We start from the raw sequence: 21,230 nt of genomic DNA, 5'->3' as shown, positions 1-21,230 counted from the left end.
GAGGTTTCACTCAAAAACATGACAGACGTCTAGGGCGTCCTGCTACAGACTTTTGAAACATTAATGATAGTAGAGAAAAAGAAAAAGAGCCTTCACATAATGAACTATGAGGAACAGAAGGAAGTATAAGGGATATATATATATATATATATATATATATAAAATGCTTTTTAAAAACTGCATGTATAAACTGCCACTATTGAAAATGGATTCAAGATACTAGACGGATCCTCAATTCCTAGAACAGTGCTAGTACTTAGAAAGCCCTTAAGAAAGATTAGTTAAATGGCATGGAAAGGAATTAGTTAAATAATAGTAAAATTAGTTAACAAATATGTTAACTAAACTAGTTAAAAATTAGTTAAATAAATGCAACAGTAACATGTTACACTGAATGGAATTCCCAATGAGGCAGGAAAGAAGCTAATATCTTGATTCAACTAAAGCAGTGAGGTCACCTCTGCTGTCTGTTCTAAATGCTCCTTTGCAGAAGGACATGTGCAGGATCTGACTTTTCAATACTTTTAAAACCAGACCATAATGCTTGTTTATGCAATGGTATCTTGTAAAACCATGAAATCAAAGTCATTCACAAATTGTGCTCAGGTTAATTCAGAGATCCTTGTGCTCAGAGGCTGCCTACACATATGGACTGCCTTTCCAAAGAAGATCTTTGTAACATTTTTATTTTATGAATATCTAAGAAGAATCTGTGCTTAACAGGGAACTCTGCTCAATGTTATGTGGCAGCCTGGAGAGGAGGGGAGTCTGGGGGAGAACGCACACAGGTACATGTACGGCGGCGTCCCTTTGCAGTCCACCTGAAACTTTCACAACACTATTAACTGGCTATACTCCAGCACAAAATAAAAAGTTTAAAAAATGCACAAGATTAAAGAAAAAAAAAAAAGAATTCATGCTTAAGTACATGCATTAATTAGAAATTCCCATGACAAAATGAATCTGGTAACCAAAGTGTTTTGTTCTTCTTTGTCCAAGTCTTTATATCCTCTAGTTTATAGATAACTCTCCTATTTTCTCACCGTAGAGGAGAAAATTAGCATATTCAAGTACCCTTCCTTGGCCCTGTCCCTTGAGAGGAGCTTTACCTGCATAATGTACCGGAATCTCTATCTTTGGCCCAATGACATAGTGGCCCTCCTCCAAGCTATGGGCAGTGATGGTGGTCCACTGACGGCACGAGTGAATCAGAAGGTAGTCATTTTCCCGCAGCCCTTCTATGCATTCTCCTGGAAAACAAATTTTATATAAGAAACAGAATTAGCATCTGCTTACTCCATTCTCTGCAACACAATTTCATTAGTTATAAGTTCACTAATGGAGAAGTTGATAGTTCATCCCAAGATGAGATAAAGTCCACTTTTGAGTCAGCAATTTAAAAAAAGGCATCCCATGCCAAGTTGACAACTATACACAGGATTCCATAAAAATGTTTCCCATTTATCTGCAAAGAGATTGTCAAATACCTCATTCTATCTTAGTGGTATTTCAAAAATAATATAATAAAATAAACACATACTGAGTGCCAACAATATACTGAGCACATCTAATTAAATGTTTTATATATTATTTCAGTGTAATAGAATAACATTATGAGGCAGATATTGTTCCTTATTTACAGGCAAGAAAAATGAAGGTTCAGAATGTTAAGTATAGGGGTTTCCCTGGTGGCTCAGTGGTAAAGAATCCACCTGCCACTGCATGGAAGACATGGGTTCAATCCCTGACCTGGGAAGATCCCACATGCCTCAGAGCAACTGAACCCATGAGCCACAACTACTGAGCCTGGTCTCTAGAGCCTGGGGAGCCGCAACAACTGCACCTTCGTGCTGCAACTACTGAAGTGCGCCTGGCCTGGACCCCATGCTCCACACAACAGAAGCCACCGCAAGGAGAAGCCTGCACACTGCAACTAGAGAGGAGCCCCAGCTCTCTGCAACTAGAGGAAAGCCCATGCAGTATCGAAGACCCAGCTCAGATGTGATAAATACATAAATAAACAAAATCACTTTTTAAAACAGAAATGTATAGTCTAAGCGCACAGATTTAATGAGCAGAAAGCTGCAGATTCAAGCCTAGGTCAGATTCCAAAGCTTACGCTCTTTTTTTTTTCTTGGCTACACCATGGCTCGTGGGACCCTAGTTCCTTAAAACTGGAGTGGAACCCAGGCCTTTGTGTGTGAAAGCATAAAGTCCCAACCGCTGGATTGCCAGGGAATTTGCCCAAAGCTTATGTTCTTAATCACTACAATATAACTACCAAAAATAAAAAAATTTATCTCTAAGTTTATCTCTCTCTGTTGAACAGTACTTGAGATTAAATGCTTATAATCTCCTTTCAAATTTTACATGTTTTAGTACTGTACTGGTACAAAAACAGACACATAAATCAATGGAACCAAACAGAAAGCCTAGAAATAAACCCACACACTTATGGTTAATTAATCTACAACAAAGGAAGCAAGAATACAAAATAGAGAAAACACAGTCTCTACAGCAAGTGTTTCTGGGAAAACTGGCCAGTTCTATGTAAAGGAATAAAATTAAAACATTCTTCAACATCATATACAAAAATGAACTCAAAATGGATTAGAGACCTAATTGTAAGACGATGTAACTCTCAAACTCTTAGAGGAAAAGAAAACATTGGCAGAATCCTTTTTGATATGTTAGAGCAATATTTTTTTGGATCTGCTTCCGAGACTAATGGAAATAAAAGCAAAAATAAACAGATGGAACCTAATCAAACTTAAGAACTTTTACACAGCAAAGGAAGCCAGAAAGAAAATGAAAAGACAACTTACAGAATGAGAGAAAATATTCACAATGTGACTGACAAGGGATTAACTTACAAAATATACAAACAGCTCACTTAGTTCCATATCAAAAAAAAACCCAATTAAAAAATGGGCATATCAAAAGACATTTCTCCAAAGAAGACATACAGATGGACAACAGACACAAGAAGAAATGTTCAACATCACTAATTATTCAGTTCAGTCACTCACTCATGGCCGACTCTTTGCGACCCCATGAATCACAGCACGCCAGCTCCATGTCTATCACCAACTCCAGGAGTTTACTCAAACTCATGTCCATCGAGGCGGTGATGCCATCCAGCCATCTCATCCTCTGTCATCCCCTTCTCCTCCTGCTCCCAATCCCTCCCAGCATCAGGGTCTTTTCCAATGAGTCAACTCTTCACATGAGGTGGCCAAAGTATTGGAGTTTCAGCTTTAGCATCAGTCCTTCCAAAGAACACCTGGGACTGATCTCCTTTAGAATGGACTGGTTAAATCTCCTTGCAGTCCAAGAGACTCTCAAGAGTCCAAGTTGAACAGCATCAATTCTGCAGTGCTCAGCTTTCTTCACAGTCCAACTCTCACATCCATACACGACCAATGGAAAAACCATAGCCTTGACTAGAAGGACCTTTGTTGGCAAAGTAATGTCTCTGATTTTCAATATGCTATCTAAGTTGGTCATAACTTTCCTTCCAAGGAGTGTCTTTTAATTTTATGGCTGCAATCACCATCTGCAGTGATTTTGGAGCCCAAAAAATAAAGTCGGACACTGTTTCCACATATATTTCCCATGAAGTGATGGGACCACATGCCATGATCTTCGTTTTCTGAATGTTGAGCTTTCAGCCAACTTTTTCACTCTCCTCTTTCACTTTCACCAAGAGGCTTTTTAGTTCCTCTTCACTTTCTGCCATAAGGGTGGTGTCATCTGCATATCTGAGGATATTGATATTTCTCCCGGGAATCTTGATTCCACCTTGTGCTTCTTCCAGCCCAGTGTTTCTCATGATGTATTCTGCATAGAAGTTAAATAAACAGGGTGACAATATACAACCTTGACGTACTCCTTTTCCTTTTGGAACCAGTCTGTTGTTCCATGTCCAGTGCTAACTTACTTCCTGACCTGCATACAGGTTTCTCAAGAGGCAGGTTAGGTGGTCTGGTAGTCCCATCTCTTTCAGAATTTTCCACAGTTTATTATGATCCACACAGTCAAAGGCTTTGGCATAGTTAACAAAGCAGAAATAGATGTTTTTCTGGAACTCTCTTGCTGATTCCATGATCCAGCGGATGTTGGCAATTTGATCTCTGGTTCCTCTGCCTTTTCTAAAACCAGCTTGAACATCTGGAAGTTCACGGTTCACATCCACTGGAGAAGGGAATGGCAAACCACTTCAGTATTCTTGCCTTGAGAACCCCATGAACAGCATGAAAAGGCAAAACGATAGGATACCGCAAGGGGAACTCCGCAGGTCGGTAGGTGCCCAATATGCTACTGGAGATCAGTGGAGAAATAACTCCAGAAAGAATGAAAGGATGGAGCCAAAGCAAAAACAATGCCCAGTTGTGGATGTGACTGGTGATGGAAGTAAAGTCCAATGCTGTAAAGAGCAATATTGCATAGGAACCTGGAATGTTTGGTCCATGAATCAAGGCAAATTGGAAGTGGTCAAACAGGAGATGGCAAGAGTGAACATTAACATTCTAGGAATCAGTGAACTAAAATGGACTGGAATGGACGAATATAACTCAGACGACCATTATATCTACTACTGTAGGCAAGAATCCCTTAGAAGAAATGGAGTAGCCATCATAGTCAACAAAAGAGCCTGAAATGCAGTACTTGGATGCAATCTCAAAAACGACAGACTGATCTCTGTCCGTTTCCAAGGCAAACCATTCAATATCACGGTAATCCAAGCCTATGCCCCAACCAGGAACACTGAAGAAGCTGAAGTTGAATGGTTCTATGAAGACCTACAAGACCTTTTAGAAATGACACCCGAAAAAGATGTCCTTTTCTTTATAGAGGACTGGAATGCAAAAGTGGGAAGTCAAGAGATACCTGGAGTAACAGGCAAATTTGGCCTTGGAATATGGAATGAAGCAGGGCAAAGGCTAATAGAGTTCTGCCAAGAGAATGCACTGGTCATAGCAAACACCCTCTTCCAACAACACAAGAGAAGACTCTACACATGGACATCACCAGATGGTCAACACCAAAATCAGACTGACTATATTCTTTGCAGCCAAGGATGGAGAAGCTCTATACAGTCAGCAAAAACAAGTCTGGGAGCTGACTATGGCTCAGATCATGAACTCCTTATTGCCAAATTCAGACTGAAATTGAAGAAAGTAGGGAAAACTGCTAGACCATTCAGGTATGACCTAAATCAAATCCCTTATGATTATACAGTGGAAGTGAGAAATAGATTTAAAGGCCTAGATCTGATACATAGAGTGCCTGATGAACTATGGACGGAGGTTCGTGACATTGTATAGGAGACAGGGATCAAGACCATCCCTATGGAAAAGAAATGCAAAAAAGCAAAATGGCTGTCTGAGGAGGCCTTACAAATAGCTGTGAACAGAAGAGAAGTGAAAAGCAGAGGAGAAAAGGAAAGATATAAGCATCTGAATGCAGAGTTCCAAAGAATAGCAAGGATAGATAAGAAAGCCTTCTTCAGCAATCAATGCAAAGAAATAGAGGAAAACAACAGAATAGGAAAGACTAGAGATCTCTTCAAGAAAATGAGAGATACCAAGGGAACATTTCATGCAAAGATGGGCTCGATAAAGGACAGAAATGGTATGGACCTAACAGAAGCAGAAGATATTAAGACGGGGTGGCAAGAATACAGAGAAGAACTATACAAAAAAGAGCTTCACAACCCAGATAATCACGATGGTGTGATCACTCACCTTGAGCCAGACATCCTGGAATGTGAAGTCAAGTGGGCCTTAGAAAGCATCACTACGAACAAAGCTAGTGGAGGTGGTGGAATTCCAGTTGAGCTATTTCACTAATTATTAGAGAAATACAAATCGAAACAACAATGAAGTATTACTCACTTCACACCAATAGAATAACCATCATCAAAAAGTCTGCAAACAATAAATGCTGGAGAGGGTGTGGAGAAAAGGGAACCCCCCTAAACTGTCGGTGGGACTGTAAATTGTTACAGGCAAGATGGAGAACAGTAAAGAGGTTCCTTAAAGAACTAAAAACTGTTAACATATGATCCAGCAATCCCATCCCTGGGCAAATATCAGGAAAAGACAAAACTCTAATTTGAAAAGATGCAGGCACCCTAATGTTCACTGCAGCACTATTTACAATAGCTAAGATATGGGAGTAGCCTAAATGTCCACTGACAGATAAAAAGATAAAGAAGATGTCGGATATGTATACAATAGAATATTACTCAACCATAAAAAAGAATGACATAATGCCTTTTGTAGCCATACAGATGGACCTAGACATTATCATACTAATGGAGTTAAGTCAAAGAAAGACAAATATCATATGATATCACTTTCGTTCGGAATCTAAAACTATGATGCAAGTGAACTTATTTCCAAAACAGAGACTCATAGGCATAGAAAACAAAATTATGTTTATCAAAGGAGAAAGGTGAGGGAGAGGGGTAAATTAAGAGTCCAGAATTAACAGATATACACTACTCAATATAAAAAAGAAAAACAGCACTGGGGACTATATTCAAAATATCATAATAATCAATAATGAAAAAGAACCTGAACAAGAATATGAATGTAACTGAATATATGTAACTTTTTCTGGAACTCTCTTGTTTTTTCAATGATCCACCAAATGCTGGAAATTTGATCTTTGGTTCCTTTTCTAAATCCAGCTTGAACATCTGGAAGTTCATGGTTCACGTACTGTTGAAGCCTGGCTTGGAGAATTTTGAGCATTACTTTGCTGGCATGTGAGATGAATGTGAAGAACCGACTCATTGGAAGAGGCCCTGATAGTGGCAAAGATTGAAGGCGGGAGAAGGGGAGGACAGAGGATGAAATGGTTGGATGGTATCACCAACTCAATGGACATGAGTTTGAGTAAGCTCCCAGAGTTGGTGATGGACAGGGAAGCCTGGTATGCTGCACTCCATGGGGTTGCAAAAAGTCGGACACAACTGAGCAACTGAACTGAACTGAGTGCAATTGTGCAGTAGTTTGCACGTTCTTTGGCATTGCCTTTCTTTGGGATTGAAATGAAAACTGACCTTTTCCAGTCCTGTGGCCACTGCTGAGCTTTCCAAATTTGCTGGCATATTGAATGCAGCACTTTCACAGCATCATCTTTTAGGATTTGAAATAGCTCAACTGGAATTCTATCACCTCCATTAGCTCTGTTTGTAGTGATGATTCCTAAGGCCCAACTTGACTTCATATTCCAAAATGTCCAGCTCTACATGAGTGATCATACCATTGTGGTTATCTGGGTCATGAAGATCTTTTTGTATAGTTCTTCTGTGTATTCTTGCTGCTTCTTCTTAATATCTTCTGCTTCTGTTAGGTCCACACCATTTCTGTCCTTTATTGTGTCTATCTTTGCAAGAAATGTTCCCTTGTTATCTCTAATTTTCTTGAAGAGATCTCAAGTCTTGTTTTTGCTGACTGTATAGAGCTTCTCCTTCTTTGGCTGCAAAGAATAGAATCAATCTGATTTTGGTGTTGACCATCTGGTGATGTCCATGTGTAGAGCCTTCTCTTGTGTTGTTGGAAGAGGGTGTTTGCTATGACCAGTCCGTTCCCTTGGCAAAACTCTGTTAGCCTTTGCCCTGCTTCATTCTGTACTCCGAGGGAAAATTTGCCTGTTACTCCAGGTATCTCTTGACTTCCTACTTTTGCATTCCAGTCCCCTATAATGAAAAGGACATCTTTTTGGGTGTTAATTCTAAAAGGTCTTGTGGGTCTTCATAGAAGTGTTCAACTTCAGCTTCTTCAGCATTAGTGGTTTGGCATAGACTTGGATTACCATGATATTGAATGATTTGCCTTAGAAACGAACAGAGATCATTCTGTCATTTTTGAGATTGCACCCAAGTACTGAATTTCGGACTCTTCTGTTGACTGTGAGGACTACTCCATTTCTTCTAAGGGATTCTTGCCCACAGTAGTAGATATAATGGCCATCCGAGTTATATTTGTCCATTCCAGTCCATTTTAGTTCACTGATTCCTAAAATGTCGATGTTCACACTTGCCATCTCCTGTTTAACCACTTCTAATTTACCTTGATTCATGGACCAAACATTCCAGGTTCCTATGCAATATTGCTCTTTACAGCACTGGACTCTACTCCATCACCAGTTACACCCACAGCTGGGCGTTGTTTCGCTTTGGCTCCATCTCTTCATTCTTTCTGGTGTTATTTCTACATTCAGAAAAACTCAACATTCAGAAAACTAAGATCATGAAATCTGGCCCCATCACTTCATGGCAAATAGACGGGGAAACAATGGAAACAGTGAGAGACTTTTTTCAGGGTGACTCCAAAATCACTGCAAATGGTGACTGCAGTCATGAAATTAAAAGGTGCTTGTTCCTTGGAAGAAAAGCTATGACCAACCTAGACAGCATATTAAAAAGCAGAGACATTACTTTGCCAACAAAGGTCCGTCTACTCAAAGCTATGGTTTTTCCAGTAGTCATGTATGGATGTGAGAGTTAGACCACAAAGAAATCTGAGCACTGAAGAACTAATGCTTTTGAACGGTGGTGTTGGAGAAGACTCTTGAGAGTCCCTTGGACTGCAAGGAGATCAAACCAGTCAATCCTAAAGGAATTCAGTCCTGCATTGGAAGGACTCATGCTAAAGCTGAAGCTCCAATACTTTGGCCACCTGATGCAAAGAACTGACTCTCTGGAAAAGACCCTGATGCTGGGAAAGATTGAAGGCAGGAGGAGAAGGGGACAGCAGAGGATGAGATGGATGGATGCCATCACCGACTAGATGGACATGAGTTTCAGTTAGCTTTGAGAGTTGGTGATGGACAGGGAATCCTGGCATGCTGCAGTCCATGGGGTTGCAAAGAGTCGGATATGACTTAGCAACTGAACTGAACTGATATGTAACTGTAACTACAACTGAAAGTAACACAACACTGTAAATCAACTATCCTTCAATAAAACAATAAAATTTTATGTTTTGCCAATTCTCTCTGGCCTCCTAATAAATTTCCCAATCAATTGAAAATAATGAAACTTTGTAACATAAAATGAAATTATTTTTCATTTTAATACTTTCTAAAGTAACTTTTCGGCATTTGACCCAATAACAAACTATTTCAAATGAGAAATCCCCTGAAACTTAAAAAATGTTTTTTTCTGGATATTAAAATAATCCACCCCCCACTAACCCTGGTTTACAATTTTTCAATGGTCAAAAAAATGGACCAACCAAAAGAACAGCAACCTGAAGAGACTAACTGCTTTATACAGAAAGCAATATGCCTTCCTTATTTTTGCCATTATATCAAGATGTCAAAATATATTAAATATATTGATATTTATACATCTGAATAAATGATTCATTATTGATTTCACTGGTGTTCTGAAATGGCATTCAGAGACTTTACAAAACATTTTTAAAGTGTCAGTATTTTTTCAGTAAATAAAGTAGAGGAAGCTGTAATGATCAACTCGGTTATCAGAGTCATAAATGGTGGGAGGACGAGGTTCATAAAGCCACCACCAGGGGACCACTGGTACTCATGGGCCCTCTGCATCCCTCAAGTGTGAAAGAAAGCAGGAAAGAAAGATCTGGAATGGCTGCACCAAAGGAGAAATTAAGCAGCCTTCTAGGCACTCCCCATTAGGAGGCAGGATGAAGGAAGGGCATATACCCAGGAGGCAGGTGTGACAACCTTGCACTTTAGGCCCCGCAGACCTGGTCAAGTCCGAGCCCTGCCCCCGCCACTGTATGGTCCTGGGCAGGAACCTTCTCTTTACTGTCTCTTTATAGCGACAGTCCCTGCTTCACAGAGCAGCTGTGAAGACGTGCGGTGAAAGTGATGGAAAGGTGCAGCACATGTCTGACCATGTTAGGAACAATCAGTAAAGGTCAGCTATTAATTTTATTGGAAGCTTTTTCTCCCTAAAACTCAGTCCTCACATAAACATTGTAATTTAGGTCCTATGAATCTTCCCCAGGTGAGGAAATGACCTTTAGAGCAGTCAAGAAGCTTGTCCTTTTCTCATAAGTGGCAGAATACTCACTCCATGGTTCCACTCACTACTCTGCTCTTCCAACACCACAGTCCTTTGCCTTTGAAAACCACCAATGACAACCCAAGAAATAGGAAGACACCGACCTTTGGCCTCAAGTCTCACTCCTTGACTCAACCCGTAAGACAGGCTCTACTCGGAGTGCTTGAGATGCAGGAGCAAACAAAACAAACGGCCCTGCCCTAAGGATGCTCAGGAATCCAACAGGAAGGCGACAGACAGGACCATTAACACAAATGAATGATTAAATTATGAATTACAAAGTGAAAGGCACCACGGGAAAGGGGTAAGAGATCAGGAACATACAAGAAAGAAGAGTCACTTGCAAGTTTGTCGTTTTGAGATATTTCTCATTTATTTATCCAACAACATGTATTTATTTTGCGTTTTTTAAAAAACAGCTGGAGAGGCAGCCTTGCAAGCATGACTGAGAGGATGAAAAAGCTTGAGGAAAGTGTAAAAAGGAAATTATTCTTTAGTCAATAAGAAAAAAAAAAAAGCAGAGGCCATTTGAAATTCTAGGGAAAACAAAAAACCTAGATAAGAAAGCTTTGTCCAAACATTATGAAAATAATAAAGAGGTATGATTTTAAGTAAAAATCCAAAAACAGTGACACTAAAAAACAAACAACCCCCTCACCTGATTTACTGAGTTATAAATGATATTCAAAGAACTGTACATATTTAATGTGGACAATATGATGACCACCAAACACTTGAGAATTTTTTATGCACAAAGCAACCAGGGAGTGAGCAAAAATATAAAGAAGACCTTGCCCCTCATTCTCCTGGGTGAGATACGTTCTCGTAATTTCACCTAAGGCAGGATGGGATGAACACTATTGCAAGAGGAATAAGATACTGAGAGTGCAGGTGGGGACTTTAGCAGAGAGGATCAACAAAGTGCTAACGGGGAATATACAGCATTTGGGTTGATTCTTCTGTGATGGATGAGTTGGGCTTAAATGAGGTGGAATAGGGAGCCACTGAAGAGTTTTGGATTGTCAAAATTCTGCTTCAGGAAAATTAATGTGGTGGTACTATAAAAAATGGGCTTCCCCGATGGCTCAGTGGTAAAGAATCCGCCTACCAGTTCAGGAGACATGGGTTCTATCCCCGGTGAAGGAAATGGCAACCCACTCCAGTATTCTTGCCTGGGAAATCTCATGGACAGAGGAGCCTGGTGGGGCTATAGTCCATGGAGTCGCAAAAGAGCTGGACACGACTTTGCAACTAAACAACAACTATGTATAAGAGATAGATGAGGGAGGAGAAACCAGAGCCGCGGGGTGTGTGCAGGAAACTCCGAAGGAATACACAGTGCCATTCAGGGAAAAGAGAAAATGTCATTTTCTGCAACTAAATTGTTAGTCCATAAAAACTGTTTTAATTTTATTCCACAGTGGGCTCTAAAGAGGCAGCCAAGAAGCAACTGCAGTGAAGTTAGTCAGAAAATTTAACATGAAATCCTCCCGCTTGCTGATGCAGTAAACACTCTATCAAGAGGATTCAGAATGATTGCTGCAGCCATAAAGTAGTAAGAAACCGATGCCTATTTTTTAGCTTATGTCTTTTTCATTTTTTAAAACAACTGAACCAAGTGCCTGCTTGAGGCAAAATAAGTCTCACAAAAATTGTCTAAGAAAAAAAGCTTAATATAATCACTTAAAATATCCTCGGGCAGGTCACTAATAGAGACACTATTTAAATGAATTCATGAAGTAAACATTTTTTTTGTGCTATAATTATCCTGTTGCTTAAGTACTATGTATAACATGCTAAAACTTACATATTTAGCTCAAAGATGTAGTAAAAAGAACTCTCAAAGAACTGTGTGTTACATTCTTTGTGTTAGTGCCATCCTGAATTTCCCCACATCTGGGATATACTTATAAATATTTGACTGGTTTGCCCTTGATTCTCAAGTCTCACAACCTGTTAAAATCATTTCTCATGTTAGGGGAACATTAAATCTATGGCTTCTTTAAAGTCAGTCCACTTAAAAAAAAAAATCTCAAAATTTAAAATAAATATTTATAATCTGGACTTACACAAACGGTGCTCCTTTATCTGTTTGACCAACATAATCTCCTGATTCACTTTTCTGATGTCTCCGTCTTACCTGCTCCTAGTTTTCTCCCCTTTTAATTGTAATTATAGGAATTAATCAAGGTTCCCAAGTGGCTTCCCAGGTGGTCCTAGTGATAAAGAACCTGCCTGCTAATGCAGGAGACACAAGAGACACAGGTTCAATCTCTGGGTCAGACAGATCCCCTGGAGAAGGGCATGGCAACCCCTCCATTCTTCCCTGGAGAATCCCATGGACAGAGGAGCCTGGCAGGCCACAGGTCACGGGGCCGCGAAGAGTTGGACATGACTCAACGATTGAAACACACACAATCAATGTTCCCCTTAGCCTGTTCACCTTTTCTCTCTCCTTTACAATCGTATACATCTCTCAATGGTCCAATTAGTTACCGACAACTTTCGAATCCATGCTGCCAGTCACTAACTTCTCTTCTGAGCTCAGAGTCCAGACTTAACCTTCTGCATACTTCTGCCATGCTATTCATTCAGGCATCACACATTTATTCAATACTTATCCAGGACCAGCTATGTTTTAGGACCTAGAGATATGGCAGTGAACCAAGTACCTGCTCTCATAGATCTAACCTCTTGACTGGGCTTTCAATCCTCTATTCTTCACTTTTTCAATTTATTGAAATATTGCTGCAGACGAAACTGTCGGAAGAACACAGCCCTGCTCATCTTCTTCGACTCCCATCTGCCTTCAGAGGTTCCCAGCCACAAGGAGGCCTTAATTCCATGGCCCAATAGTCAAGACTCCCATGATCTAGTTCTTAAGAGTCTCTTACCTTATGTTCCCCACATCATATACTGGAGAGCAAAAAACAGTTCTCTGGTCCACATACACACGGCACTTTCATACATCTGGGCCCTCCTCTCACTTTCTCTCATTTTCCTGCAATGAAATGCCTTATATTTGAATTTATCTCCCAATCCCTATTTACTCATGACTCATCTTACTGGCTCTTGATAGACCAGCTCTATGAATGTCTTCCTGCTTTGAATACCAGTATTTTTCACTTAAACTGTACTAATTTTGTAACTTTTTTGCTTATCATCTATCCTAATAGTGTTAGTCACTCAGTTGTGTCTGACTCTTTGTGACCCATGGACTGCAGACCGCCAGGCTCCTCCACCCATGGGATTCTCCAGGCAAAAATACTGGAGTGGGTTGCCATTCCCTTCTCCAGGGGATCTTCCCGACCCAGGGATCAAACCCAGGTCTCCCATATTGCAGGCAGATTCTTTACTGTCTGAGCCACCAGGGAAAACCCTTCAGAACCATGGGGATAAGGAACAGACATTCAAGACCATACGTGCTGTTGGACGCTGCTGCTGCTAAGTTGCTTCAGTCGTGTCCGACTCTGTGCAATCCCATAGACGGCAGCCCACCAGGCTCCCCCGTCCCTGGGATTCTCCAAGCATGAATACTGGAGTGGGTTGCCATTTCTTTCTCCAATGTGTGAGATCCTCTCTAAACCATCTGGTTCTACTAGCATCCACAGCAATGCAATGAAACAGCCCGGATTCACTGCCCTCATGGTTTTTTTGTTTTTTAACTGAGGCATAACTGACACAACATGGTGTTAGTTTTAGGCATAAATATTAACAATCTGACTTAAATATACTACAAAATAATCACCAAAAGAAGTTCAGTTAACATCCACCACTATATACAGTTGCTCTTTTTTTTCTAAGAGACTTTCAAGATCCACTCTCCTAGCTACTTTCACATGTGCAATACAATCATATTAACTATAGTCACCATGCTGTATATCGAATTCTCTTGACTTAGTCATTTTATAACTGGAAACTTTCGCCTTTGGCTCCCACCTGCCCCTTCACCCATTTTGCCCACCACCCTCAGCCCCCACCTCAGGCAACTGCCTTTCTTGTTTCACTTTTTAAGTATTCTATAATAACTTTACTTAGGTATTCTCCCCAACATTGAACCTTATGGGTTGTGTTTTTTTTTTTAATGCTTTCTATTTTAGCTTTGTCTGAACTGTAATGAAATTCATTACAACTGAATGTGTCTGAGTAAGTGTATAACTGCTGTACCTTTATACATGAATTACTCAAGAATGTGTCTGAATCAGCTCAAGTCCTCGTGTCTGGCACAGCAGAATCCAAATTTCTTTGAAATGCTTTCTTATTTTTAAACATGAAATACGACTGTACTCCGATGACAACTGATAATGTTTTGATATTAAACCTGTTAACTTACCGCAGATGAGTTCTGTATTAAGGCTGAGTGGAATGCAGAGAAGAAAGTAAATACGGTGTTATTTATTTATTTTTGCTGTTCTCATGTCACATGGAACAAATGAGTGACTCACTCACTTCTCTAAGTTGTGTTGTAATTTTGGCAGCTAGTAAATTAAAGTGTTTTTTTATTTTCCACATTTGTGTCTTTGTTCTTGGTGCAGTTTTTCATACCAGAGTAACAGGCTCTATCTCCACAGACGGCACATACTGTTAATCCTTTAAGTCCTGACTCTGCTTTGCATGAAAAATAATATATCGTCTGGGGCTTCCCTGGTGGCACACTGGCAAGAACCTGCCTGCCCATACAGGAGGCATGGGTTTGGTCTCTGGGTGGGGAAGACCCCTTAGAGGAGGGCACGGCAACCCACTCCAGTATTCTTGCCTGAAGAATCCCATGGACAGAGAAGCCTGGGGGACTCTAGTCCCCTGAAGTCACAAAGCATCGCATATGACTGAGCAACTAACAGTACCCCACTTGACTATGTTCTTATATTGCTATTTATTTTTCTCTCGTAAAGTATCATTTTAGCTTGATTTCCTCTCAGGACATCAGTAGCACCCTTTCTGTGGTGGGTACTCGCAATATCTGTTAACTGACTAATAAGGCCCCACTAAAATAATCTGATTTGTTAATACTGAGAATGAGGTTTACTGAATTGGGCATTATTTAAATCTGTTTTAGACACAGACTGTTAATGTCATACCTAAGTCTATCAACAATGGGTAAACTGACATGTTCTACGTCTTTCTTACTACAAATCTAACTTAACAGCTGTACATGGCTTTATTTTACCAATGTTAAAAGGAAAGCCAGTCAAGTGATAATACTGTACATATACTTCCTCATTATTAATAGTGTTGTCTAATTTTAATTATTTACTTGACCTTAAAATCCTTTTCATGTATAAAGGAAACCTACTGAATTAACTATTCAAAGCACTGCATTTCTCTCACTAAACATTTTAAAAAATATCTTTGATGTCAGGAGCTGATTACCAGGCAGGTTTCTTTTTCTTTCCCACTCCCCTCGCAGATAAGCGGTGTCACGTCACTTAGTGCTCAGCCAATGTGTGGGAGCAGAAATGACATTTCCTACTTCCTGTCCTGACCCACAAACACTGCCCACAGGCCATCCTTTATGCTCTTTCCTTGGCCATGGGCTGAATATTGATTCCCAGAAAGATCTTGGAACAAGCTGAAGATAGCTCAGCTGCCAGCAGTCTGGGTTCCTTAATTAATATAGAGAGGAACAAGCCACCTGCCCCCACCTGGTATCGATAAACCACCGATGATAGTTCAACATGGTCATTTTTCATTATTTAGCTCCCATACATTTACCTACCAGATGAAATTAAAGGTAATTACCTCCTTTTTTGGTCTTATATCTTGCAATAAGAAATAAGGAAAATTCTACCTTGTCAGATTTCTCTTTGTATGTAAAATGTTAAAAAAAAAAAAAAAAACAAGTTATTATTTCAGGCTCATGGGAAGCTTTACATCTAACATGATTATCAACTTAACCATAATAAACTGTAGCTGTGTTTTTTAAATTAGGATTCACCTTTAACTTGGAAAGTGGCAGAGATTGCTAGAGACCCAGTAACATCTCTGGAGAAGGCAATGGCACCCCACTCCAGCACTCTTGCCTGGAAAATCCCATGGATAGAGGAGCCTGGTGGCCTGCAGTCCATGAGGTCGCTAAGAGTAGGACACAACTGAGCGACTTCACTTTCACTTTCATGCATTGGTGAAGAAAATGGCAACCCACTCTAGTGTTCTTGCCTGGAGAATCCCAGGGACAGGGGAGCCTGGTGGGCTGCCATCTATGGGGTCGCACAGAGTTGGACATGACTGAAGCGGCTTAGCAGCCATAGCAGCAGCAGCAATAATATCTCACTGAAACACTCCCTTCGTGGGCACATGGCCGCCCAGGATACTGTTCTCAGGCCCCACAGCAAGTAGGTGTAACTCTGTAACTAGGTTATAGCCAATGGGATGCAGTGCAACTAGTGTACGTGATTTCCAAGATAAATATGCATTTAAAATCTTTAATACACCAGAAAATTCACTGATTGCAGTTTACAATTCAATGCTTTTAGTATATTCACAGAGTTGTGTAATCATCACCACCATCTAATTATAGAGCATTTCTATCATCCCCAAAGAAATCTCAAACCCATTAACAATTAGTCTCTACTCCCCACCCCAGCCTTAGGCAACCACTACTTTCTGTATCTATAAATTTGCCTTGTCTGGAAATTTCGTAGGAATGGAGTTATAAAGTGTGTGAACTTTCGTGTCTGACTTCTTTCATTTGGCATGTGTCCAAGGTTCATCTATGTTGTAGCATGAATCAGTACTTCATCCCTTTTAATGGCTGAATAATATCTGATTATATGGATATATTATTTTATTTATCCAATCATCAGATGATGGCCATCTGGGCTGTTTGCAGTTTTGGCAATTACTGAATACTTCTGATAAGAACATCTGTATACGAGTTTTCGTATGGACGTATGTTTTCATTTCTCTGAGATAGATACCTGGGGCAGAACGGCTGCGTCATACGGTAACTCTAAGTCTAACTTTTGAGAACTCCCTGACCTTTTTCCCAAATTGGCCACACCATTTTACAGTCCCTCCAGCAATGAATGAGAGTTCCAATTATTCCACATAGTCCAACATTTGCTATTATCCATCTTTAATTTGAATTATAAGCATCTTAGTGGGTGTGAAGTGGCTTTTGAACTGTGGTGTTGGAGAAGACTCTTGGGAGTCACTTGGACTGCAAGCAGATCCAACCTTTAGATCAAATCTAAAGGAAATCAAATTTCCCCAATGCTAAAGGAAAAACCAACCCTGAATATTCACTGGAAGGACTGATGCTGAAGCTCCAATACTTTGGCCACCAGATGCAAAGAGCCAACTCATGGGAAAAGACCCTGATCTGGGAAAGACTGAAGGCAAAAGGGGAAGGAGGTGACAGAGAATGAGATGGTTGGATGGCATCACCAACTCAATGGACCTGAGTTTGAGCAAACTCAGGTAAAGGACAGGGTAGCCTGGTGTGCTGCCAGCCCATGGGGTTGCAGAGTTGGACACGACTAAATGACTGAACAACAACTAACCCAGGATAGCTGAGATGCAAATGAAAGGAATGATTTCAGTGAGCCCAGACTCTTGCATCTTCCCATACATACTGCTAAATTCCTTAACATGGGATATCTAGTTTTCTTTAATTAACAATTATCTTTAAAGATTTAGACTACCTGCCCTTTGTTGCAAAATGTCTATGTAACCTGGTTCCTTCCCTCACCTCCCAGCAGCAGTTCTCGCAGGGTTACTTGAGACACTGTCTCCAGGGCTTGAAGTCCTAAAAATCCCCACCAAATAAAATATAACTCTCAACTTTTAGGTTGAGACTATTTTTTAAATGATCAGTTAGTTAGCCTAAAAGTGATGTTTAGTTCCTTTACTGAGTGGAAAGTATCAAACATTTAGAAAGATGAAACAAATGCTTAGAACCATTAAATCTGCGTCAATCTTTACTTTGAATGCATAGGCATGAAACAGCCAGGAACCTTGTCTCTTCAACCAGATTATCACCTCTTCAGGCCCAACATCATCTGTTTCTCTTCTGGTTTGCATTCCACAAAACCACTGTGGAACAGAAGTATATAATGAATGCTTTCTGAATGAACACTCTTGGGTAGAAATGGGTGAGCATTCACATTAAATAAGTCTAAGTATAAACAAAGCCCTAAGGTCTTATTCAGTATTTAAGCACCTCAAAGAAAGCAGAATATTTAGAAAGACTTGTTTTTTAAAAATCTCCTATTGATCTCTTCCCACCCTAAACCAAACCCACAAATCTACACTAAGATCCCCTCCTTAGATGAATACTCTGTTCAAAGGCCCCAAAATTGTAACCTTGGGTTCTAAATAATAGAAAGAGTTTTCACGTTTTATGTTTTACTGTGAAATCCCAAGAAGAACAGAAATAGAGATGAATTCAGACAAAGCACTAAGTGGTACGGGAGTCAAAGAACTCCATGGCGAAATCTAAACAAAAAGGAATGTATGAAATAGAAGAGAAAGATGTTGAGAGAGACGGAGAGATTAAGGATATATTATTACCTCTTTTCAAATGAACCCTGGGGCAAAGGACTCCCTTTTCAACAGCAGATTTACCAGGAATAATACTCCTGCTGTAGAAAACAGAAGTATGCCTACTTAAATCTGAAATTTTATGCTCTGAAATACTGTACTTAATGTTTAAAAGATAAGAATTCTATGTCAAGGGATTTTTAGAAAAACAGGTGAGCCATTGTAGTACCAGTATTTCTACAAACATTGACAATATACTAAATCTCTTAGTACAGCGTCTGGCACATACCCTGGAATCACATTTCTGGCAGGCGAGGAAGATGGGAAAATGACACTTTGGCAATCCATTAAAAGGCAGAATATAGACATTCCTCTCTCTGTAAGACTGACACAGCCCACGTGTCCTCCCATGTTAGACAGTGAACCTACGATGATGCATTCGGTCAGCGCAATGTGCGTCTGTCTATCACATGGTGTGAGGTGAAATTCACACCATAAAATGACACCGAGATCAAGCACTGAGCAGGCAGGTATCATCTCAGACTCTTTCAGAGACCAAGCTCTCAGATGGGAGGGCAGGCCAAATCACCAGGCACATTCCTAGGATCCTGCTCCTTGCCTGCAGCTCTTTGCTTCCATTAATTCGAATGAGTATATGATGATTCCAGATGCTAGGGGGAAGACAGTTCGGGATTTCAATAGCCTAAGATTCGGAGGCAGATTTAGGTTTGAATTGAGATTTGAGTATTTATTAACTGTGTGACTCTAGGCTATTTAATATCTTTGAGCCTCAGAATTCTCATAGTTAAAATGACGGTAATAATACTGTTAGGAGGGACTTCTCTAGTGGTCCATTGGTTAAGAATCTACCTGCCAATCAAGGGACATGGGTTTGATGCCTGGTCTGGGAAGATCCCACAGCCATGGAGCAGCTAAACCTGTGAGCCACAACCACTGAAGCCCGAGAGCTCCAGGGCCCGTGGTCCACAGCAAAAGAAGCCATGGCAAATGAGAAGCTTCTGCTTGCCACAACTAGAGAAAGCCCACGAACAGCAACAAAGATCCAGCACAGCCAAAAATAAATAATAAATAAATAAGATAATAAAGAACAATAAAGAAAGCAATAAAGAAACCTGAGCAACAAAGAATTGATGTTTTTGAACCGTGGTGTTGGAGAAGACTCTTGAGAATCCCTTGGACTGCAAGGAGATCCAACCAGTCCATCCTAAAGATCACTCCTGAGTGTTCACTGGAAGAACTGATGTTGAAGCTGAAACTCCAATACTCTGGCCACTTGATGTGAAGAGCTGACTCATTGGGAAAGACCCTGATGCTGGGAAAGATTGAAGGCAGGAGGAGAAGGGGGCGACAGAGGATGAGATGGTGGGATGGCATCACTGACTCAATGGACATGAGTTTGGGTGAACTCCAGCAGTTGGTGATGGACAGGGAGGCCTGGCGTGCTGTGGTCCATGGAGTCACAAAGAGTTGGACACAACTGAGCAACTGAACTGAAGATAATAAAATGCTAAAAAAAAAATACTATAAGGAAGTTAGGATGAGTGGATGAGGATAAACATAAAGGACTCAGGACAGTACTGTATAGCTAGAAGGTTCGTGAATAATATGCCTTTGACTTATTTCCTTCCTCAGTGAGTTCCCTTTCTTTTACCAGCCAGGCCCAGGTACACAGTAGTTTCTTCCTCCAACGAGAAAATGTTCTGATAATTAATGTGTTATAATTTGCACTGTATGCTTCACATCAACTATTAAAATAAAGCCATGATTTTCACCAGGTACAAATGTCATGTTAAATCCAACTATTTTATTTCAAGAGGACAAACTGAGCTGTAAGTCACACTTACAGGATTTTCACTGTCACTTTTAGTTTCAAATGTGGTTTAGAGTCCCTTGAGCTTTATTATGTGACAAAACAAACATGAAATACTGAAGAATCAAACCCAAACCTATGATTTACTGCTATAGAAGTTGTAAAAGAAGACACATTCTTAGAAAAATATCTGAATTACATATTTGACAGTTTTTAGAATTTTCTCATATTAAGTTGATTTCCAAAAATCCTGAACAGCCATAAAAAGAAAACCAAACAAGATTTTGAAAAATAGAAACAAAGATTCACACATCCACCACTGCTGAAAATCTAATGTTTCCAGTGTCAATACACAAAACCACTGAATTTTAATATTCTCTGTACACATAAGAGAGGGTAATGTACAAGAAGTGCAGATGCCAAATAACATCCGAATATCTATTTTTCCAGCTGGGTTGCCTTTAAGGTGGAAGCAAGACAATGCTTTACCTCTACAAATCAGAATATATGTAATAAAAAACTTCAATGTGAAAGAACACCATGTTAAAATACTGAAAATAAATGGCCAAAAGCTTTAAAAATATCAGCTCACCTAATTTTATAGATAAGTCTATACAGATACTGTAGGCCTAAAAGTATAGAGGCCTCTAATAAGTAGGAAATAGAACTGGAAAACAAACCAAGGAAAAAAAAAACCCTTTCATTAAAACACACACACACACACACACACACACACACACACAAAACAGAAGCCCCCAACCCCCACCACTAAACCAGGAATTTACAGATATTAATGGGAAGACATCATCAATTGAGTTGGTTAGTTACATCCCCTAACCAACTATACTGTTCACAGAT

At 40.0% G+C, this 21,230-nt stretch overlaps 1 protein-coding gene across 4 annotated transcripts in view; it reads right to left on the bottom strand.

The window, feature by feature from the left end:
• Window positions 1-21,230, bottom strand: part of GAREM1 (GRB2 associated regulator of MAPK1 subtype 1) — a 236,686-nt gene that overhangs the window by 155,244 nt on the left and 60,212 nt on the right. For 2 of the 4 annotated variants that reach the window (XM_015103608.3, XM_027960788.2), the window contains exon 2: window positions 1,110-1,250. In XM_015103608.3, the coding sequence (XP_014959094.3) occupies window positions 1,110-1,250 (141 nt within the window). Of the gene's footprint in view, window positions 1-1,109; window positions 1,251-3,029; window positions 3,205-21,230 lie in introns of those variants that run through there. The other 2 variants (XM_060405377.1, XM_060405378.1) reach the window with 2 other exon arrangements.

This window comes from Ovis aries, chromosome 23, assembly GCF_016772045.2.
Source record: "Ovis aries strain OAR_USU_Benz2616 breed Rambouillet chromosome 23, ARS-UI_Ramb_v3.0, whole genome shotgun sequence".
NCBI lineage: Eukaryota > Metazoa > Chordata > Mammalia > Artiodactyla > Bovidae > Ovis > Ovis aries.
The sequence above is the reverse complement of the archived record's forward strand: the minus strand, read 5'-3'. Positions and strand labels throughout refer to the sequence as shown.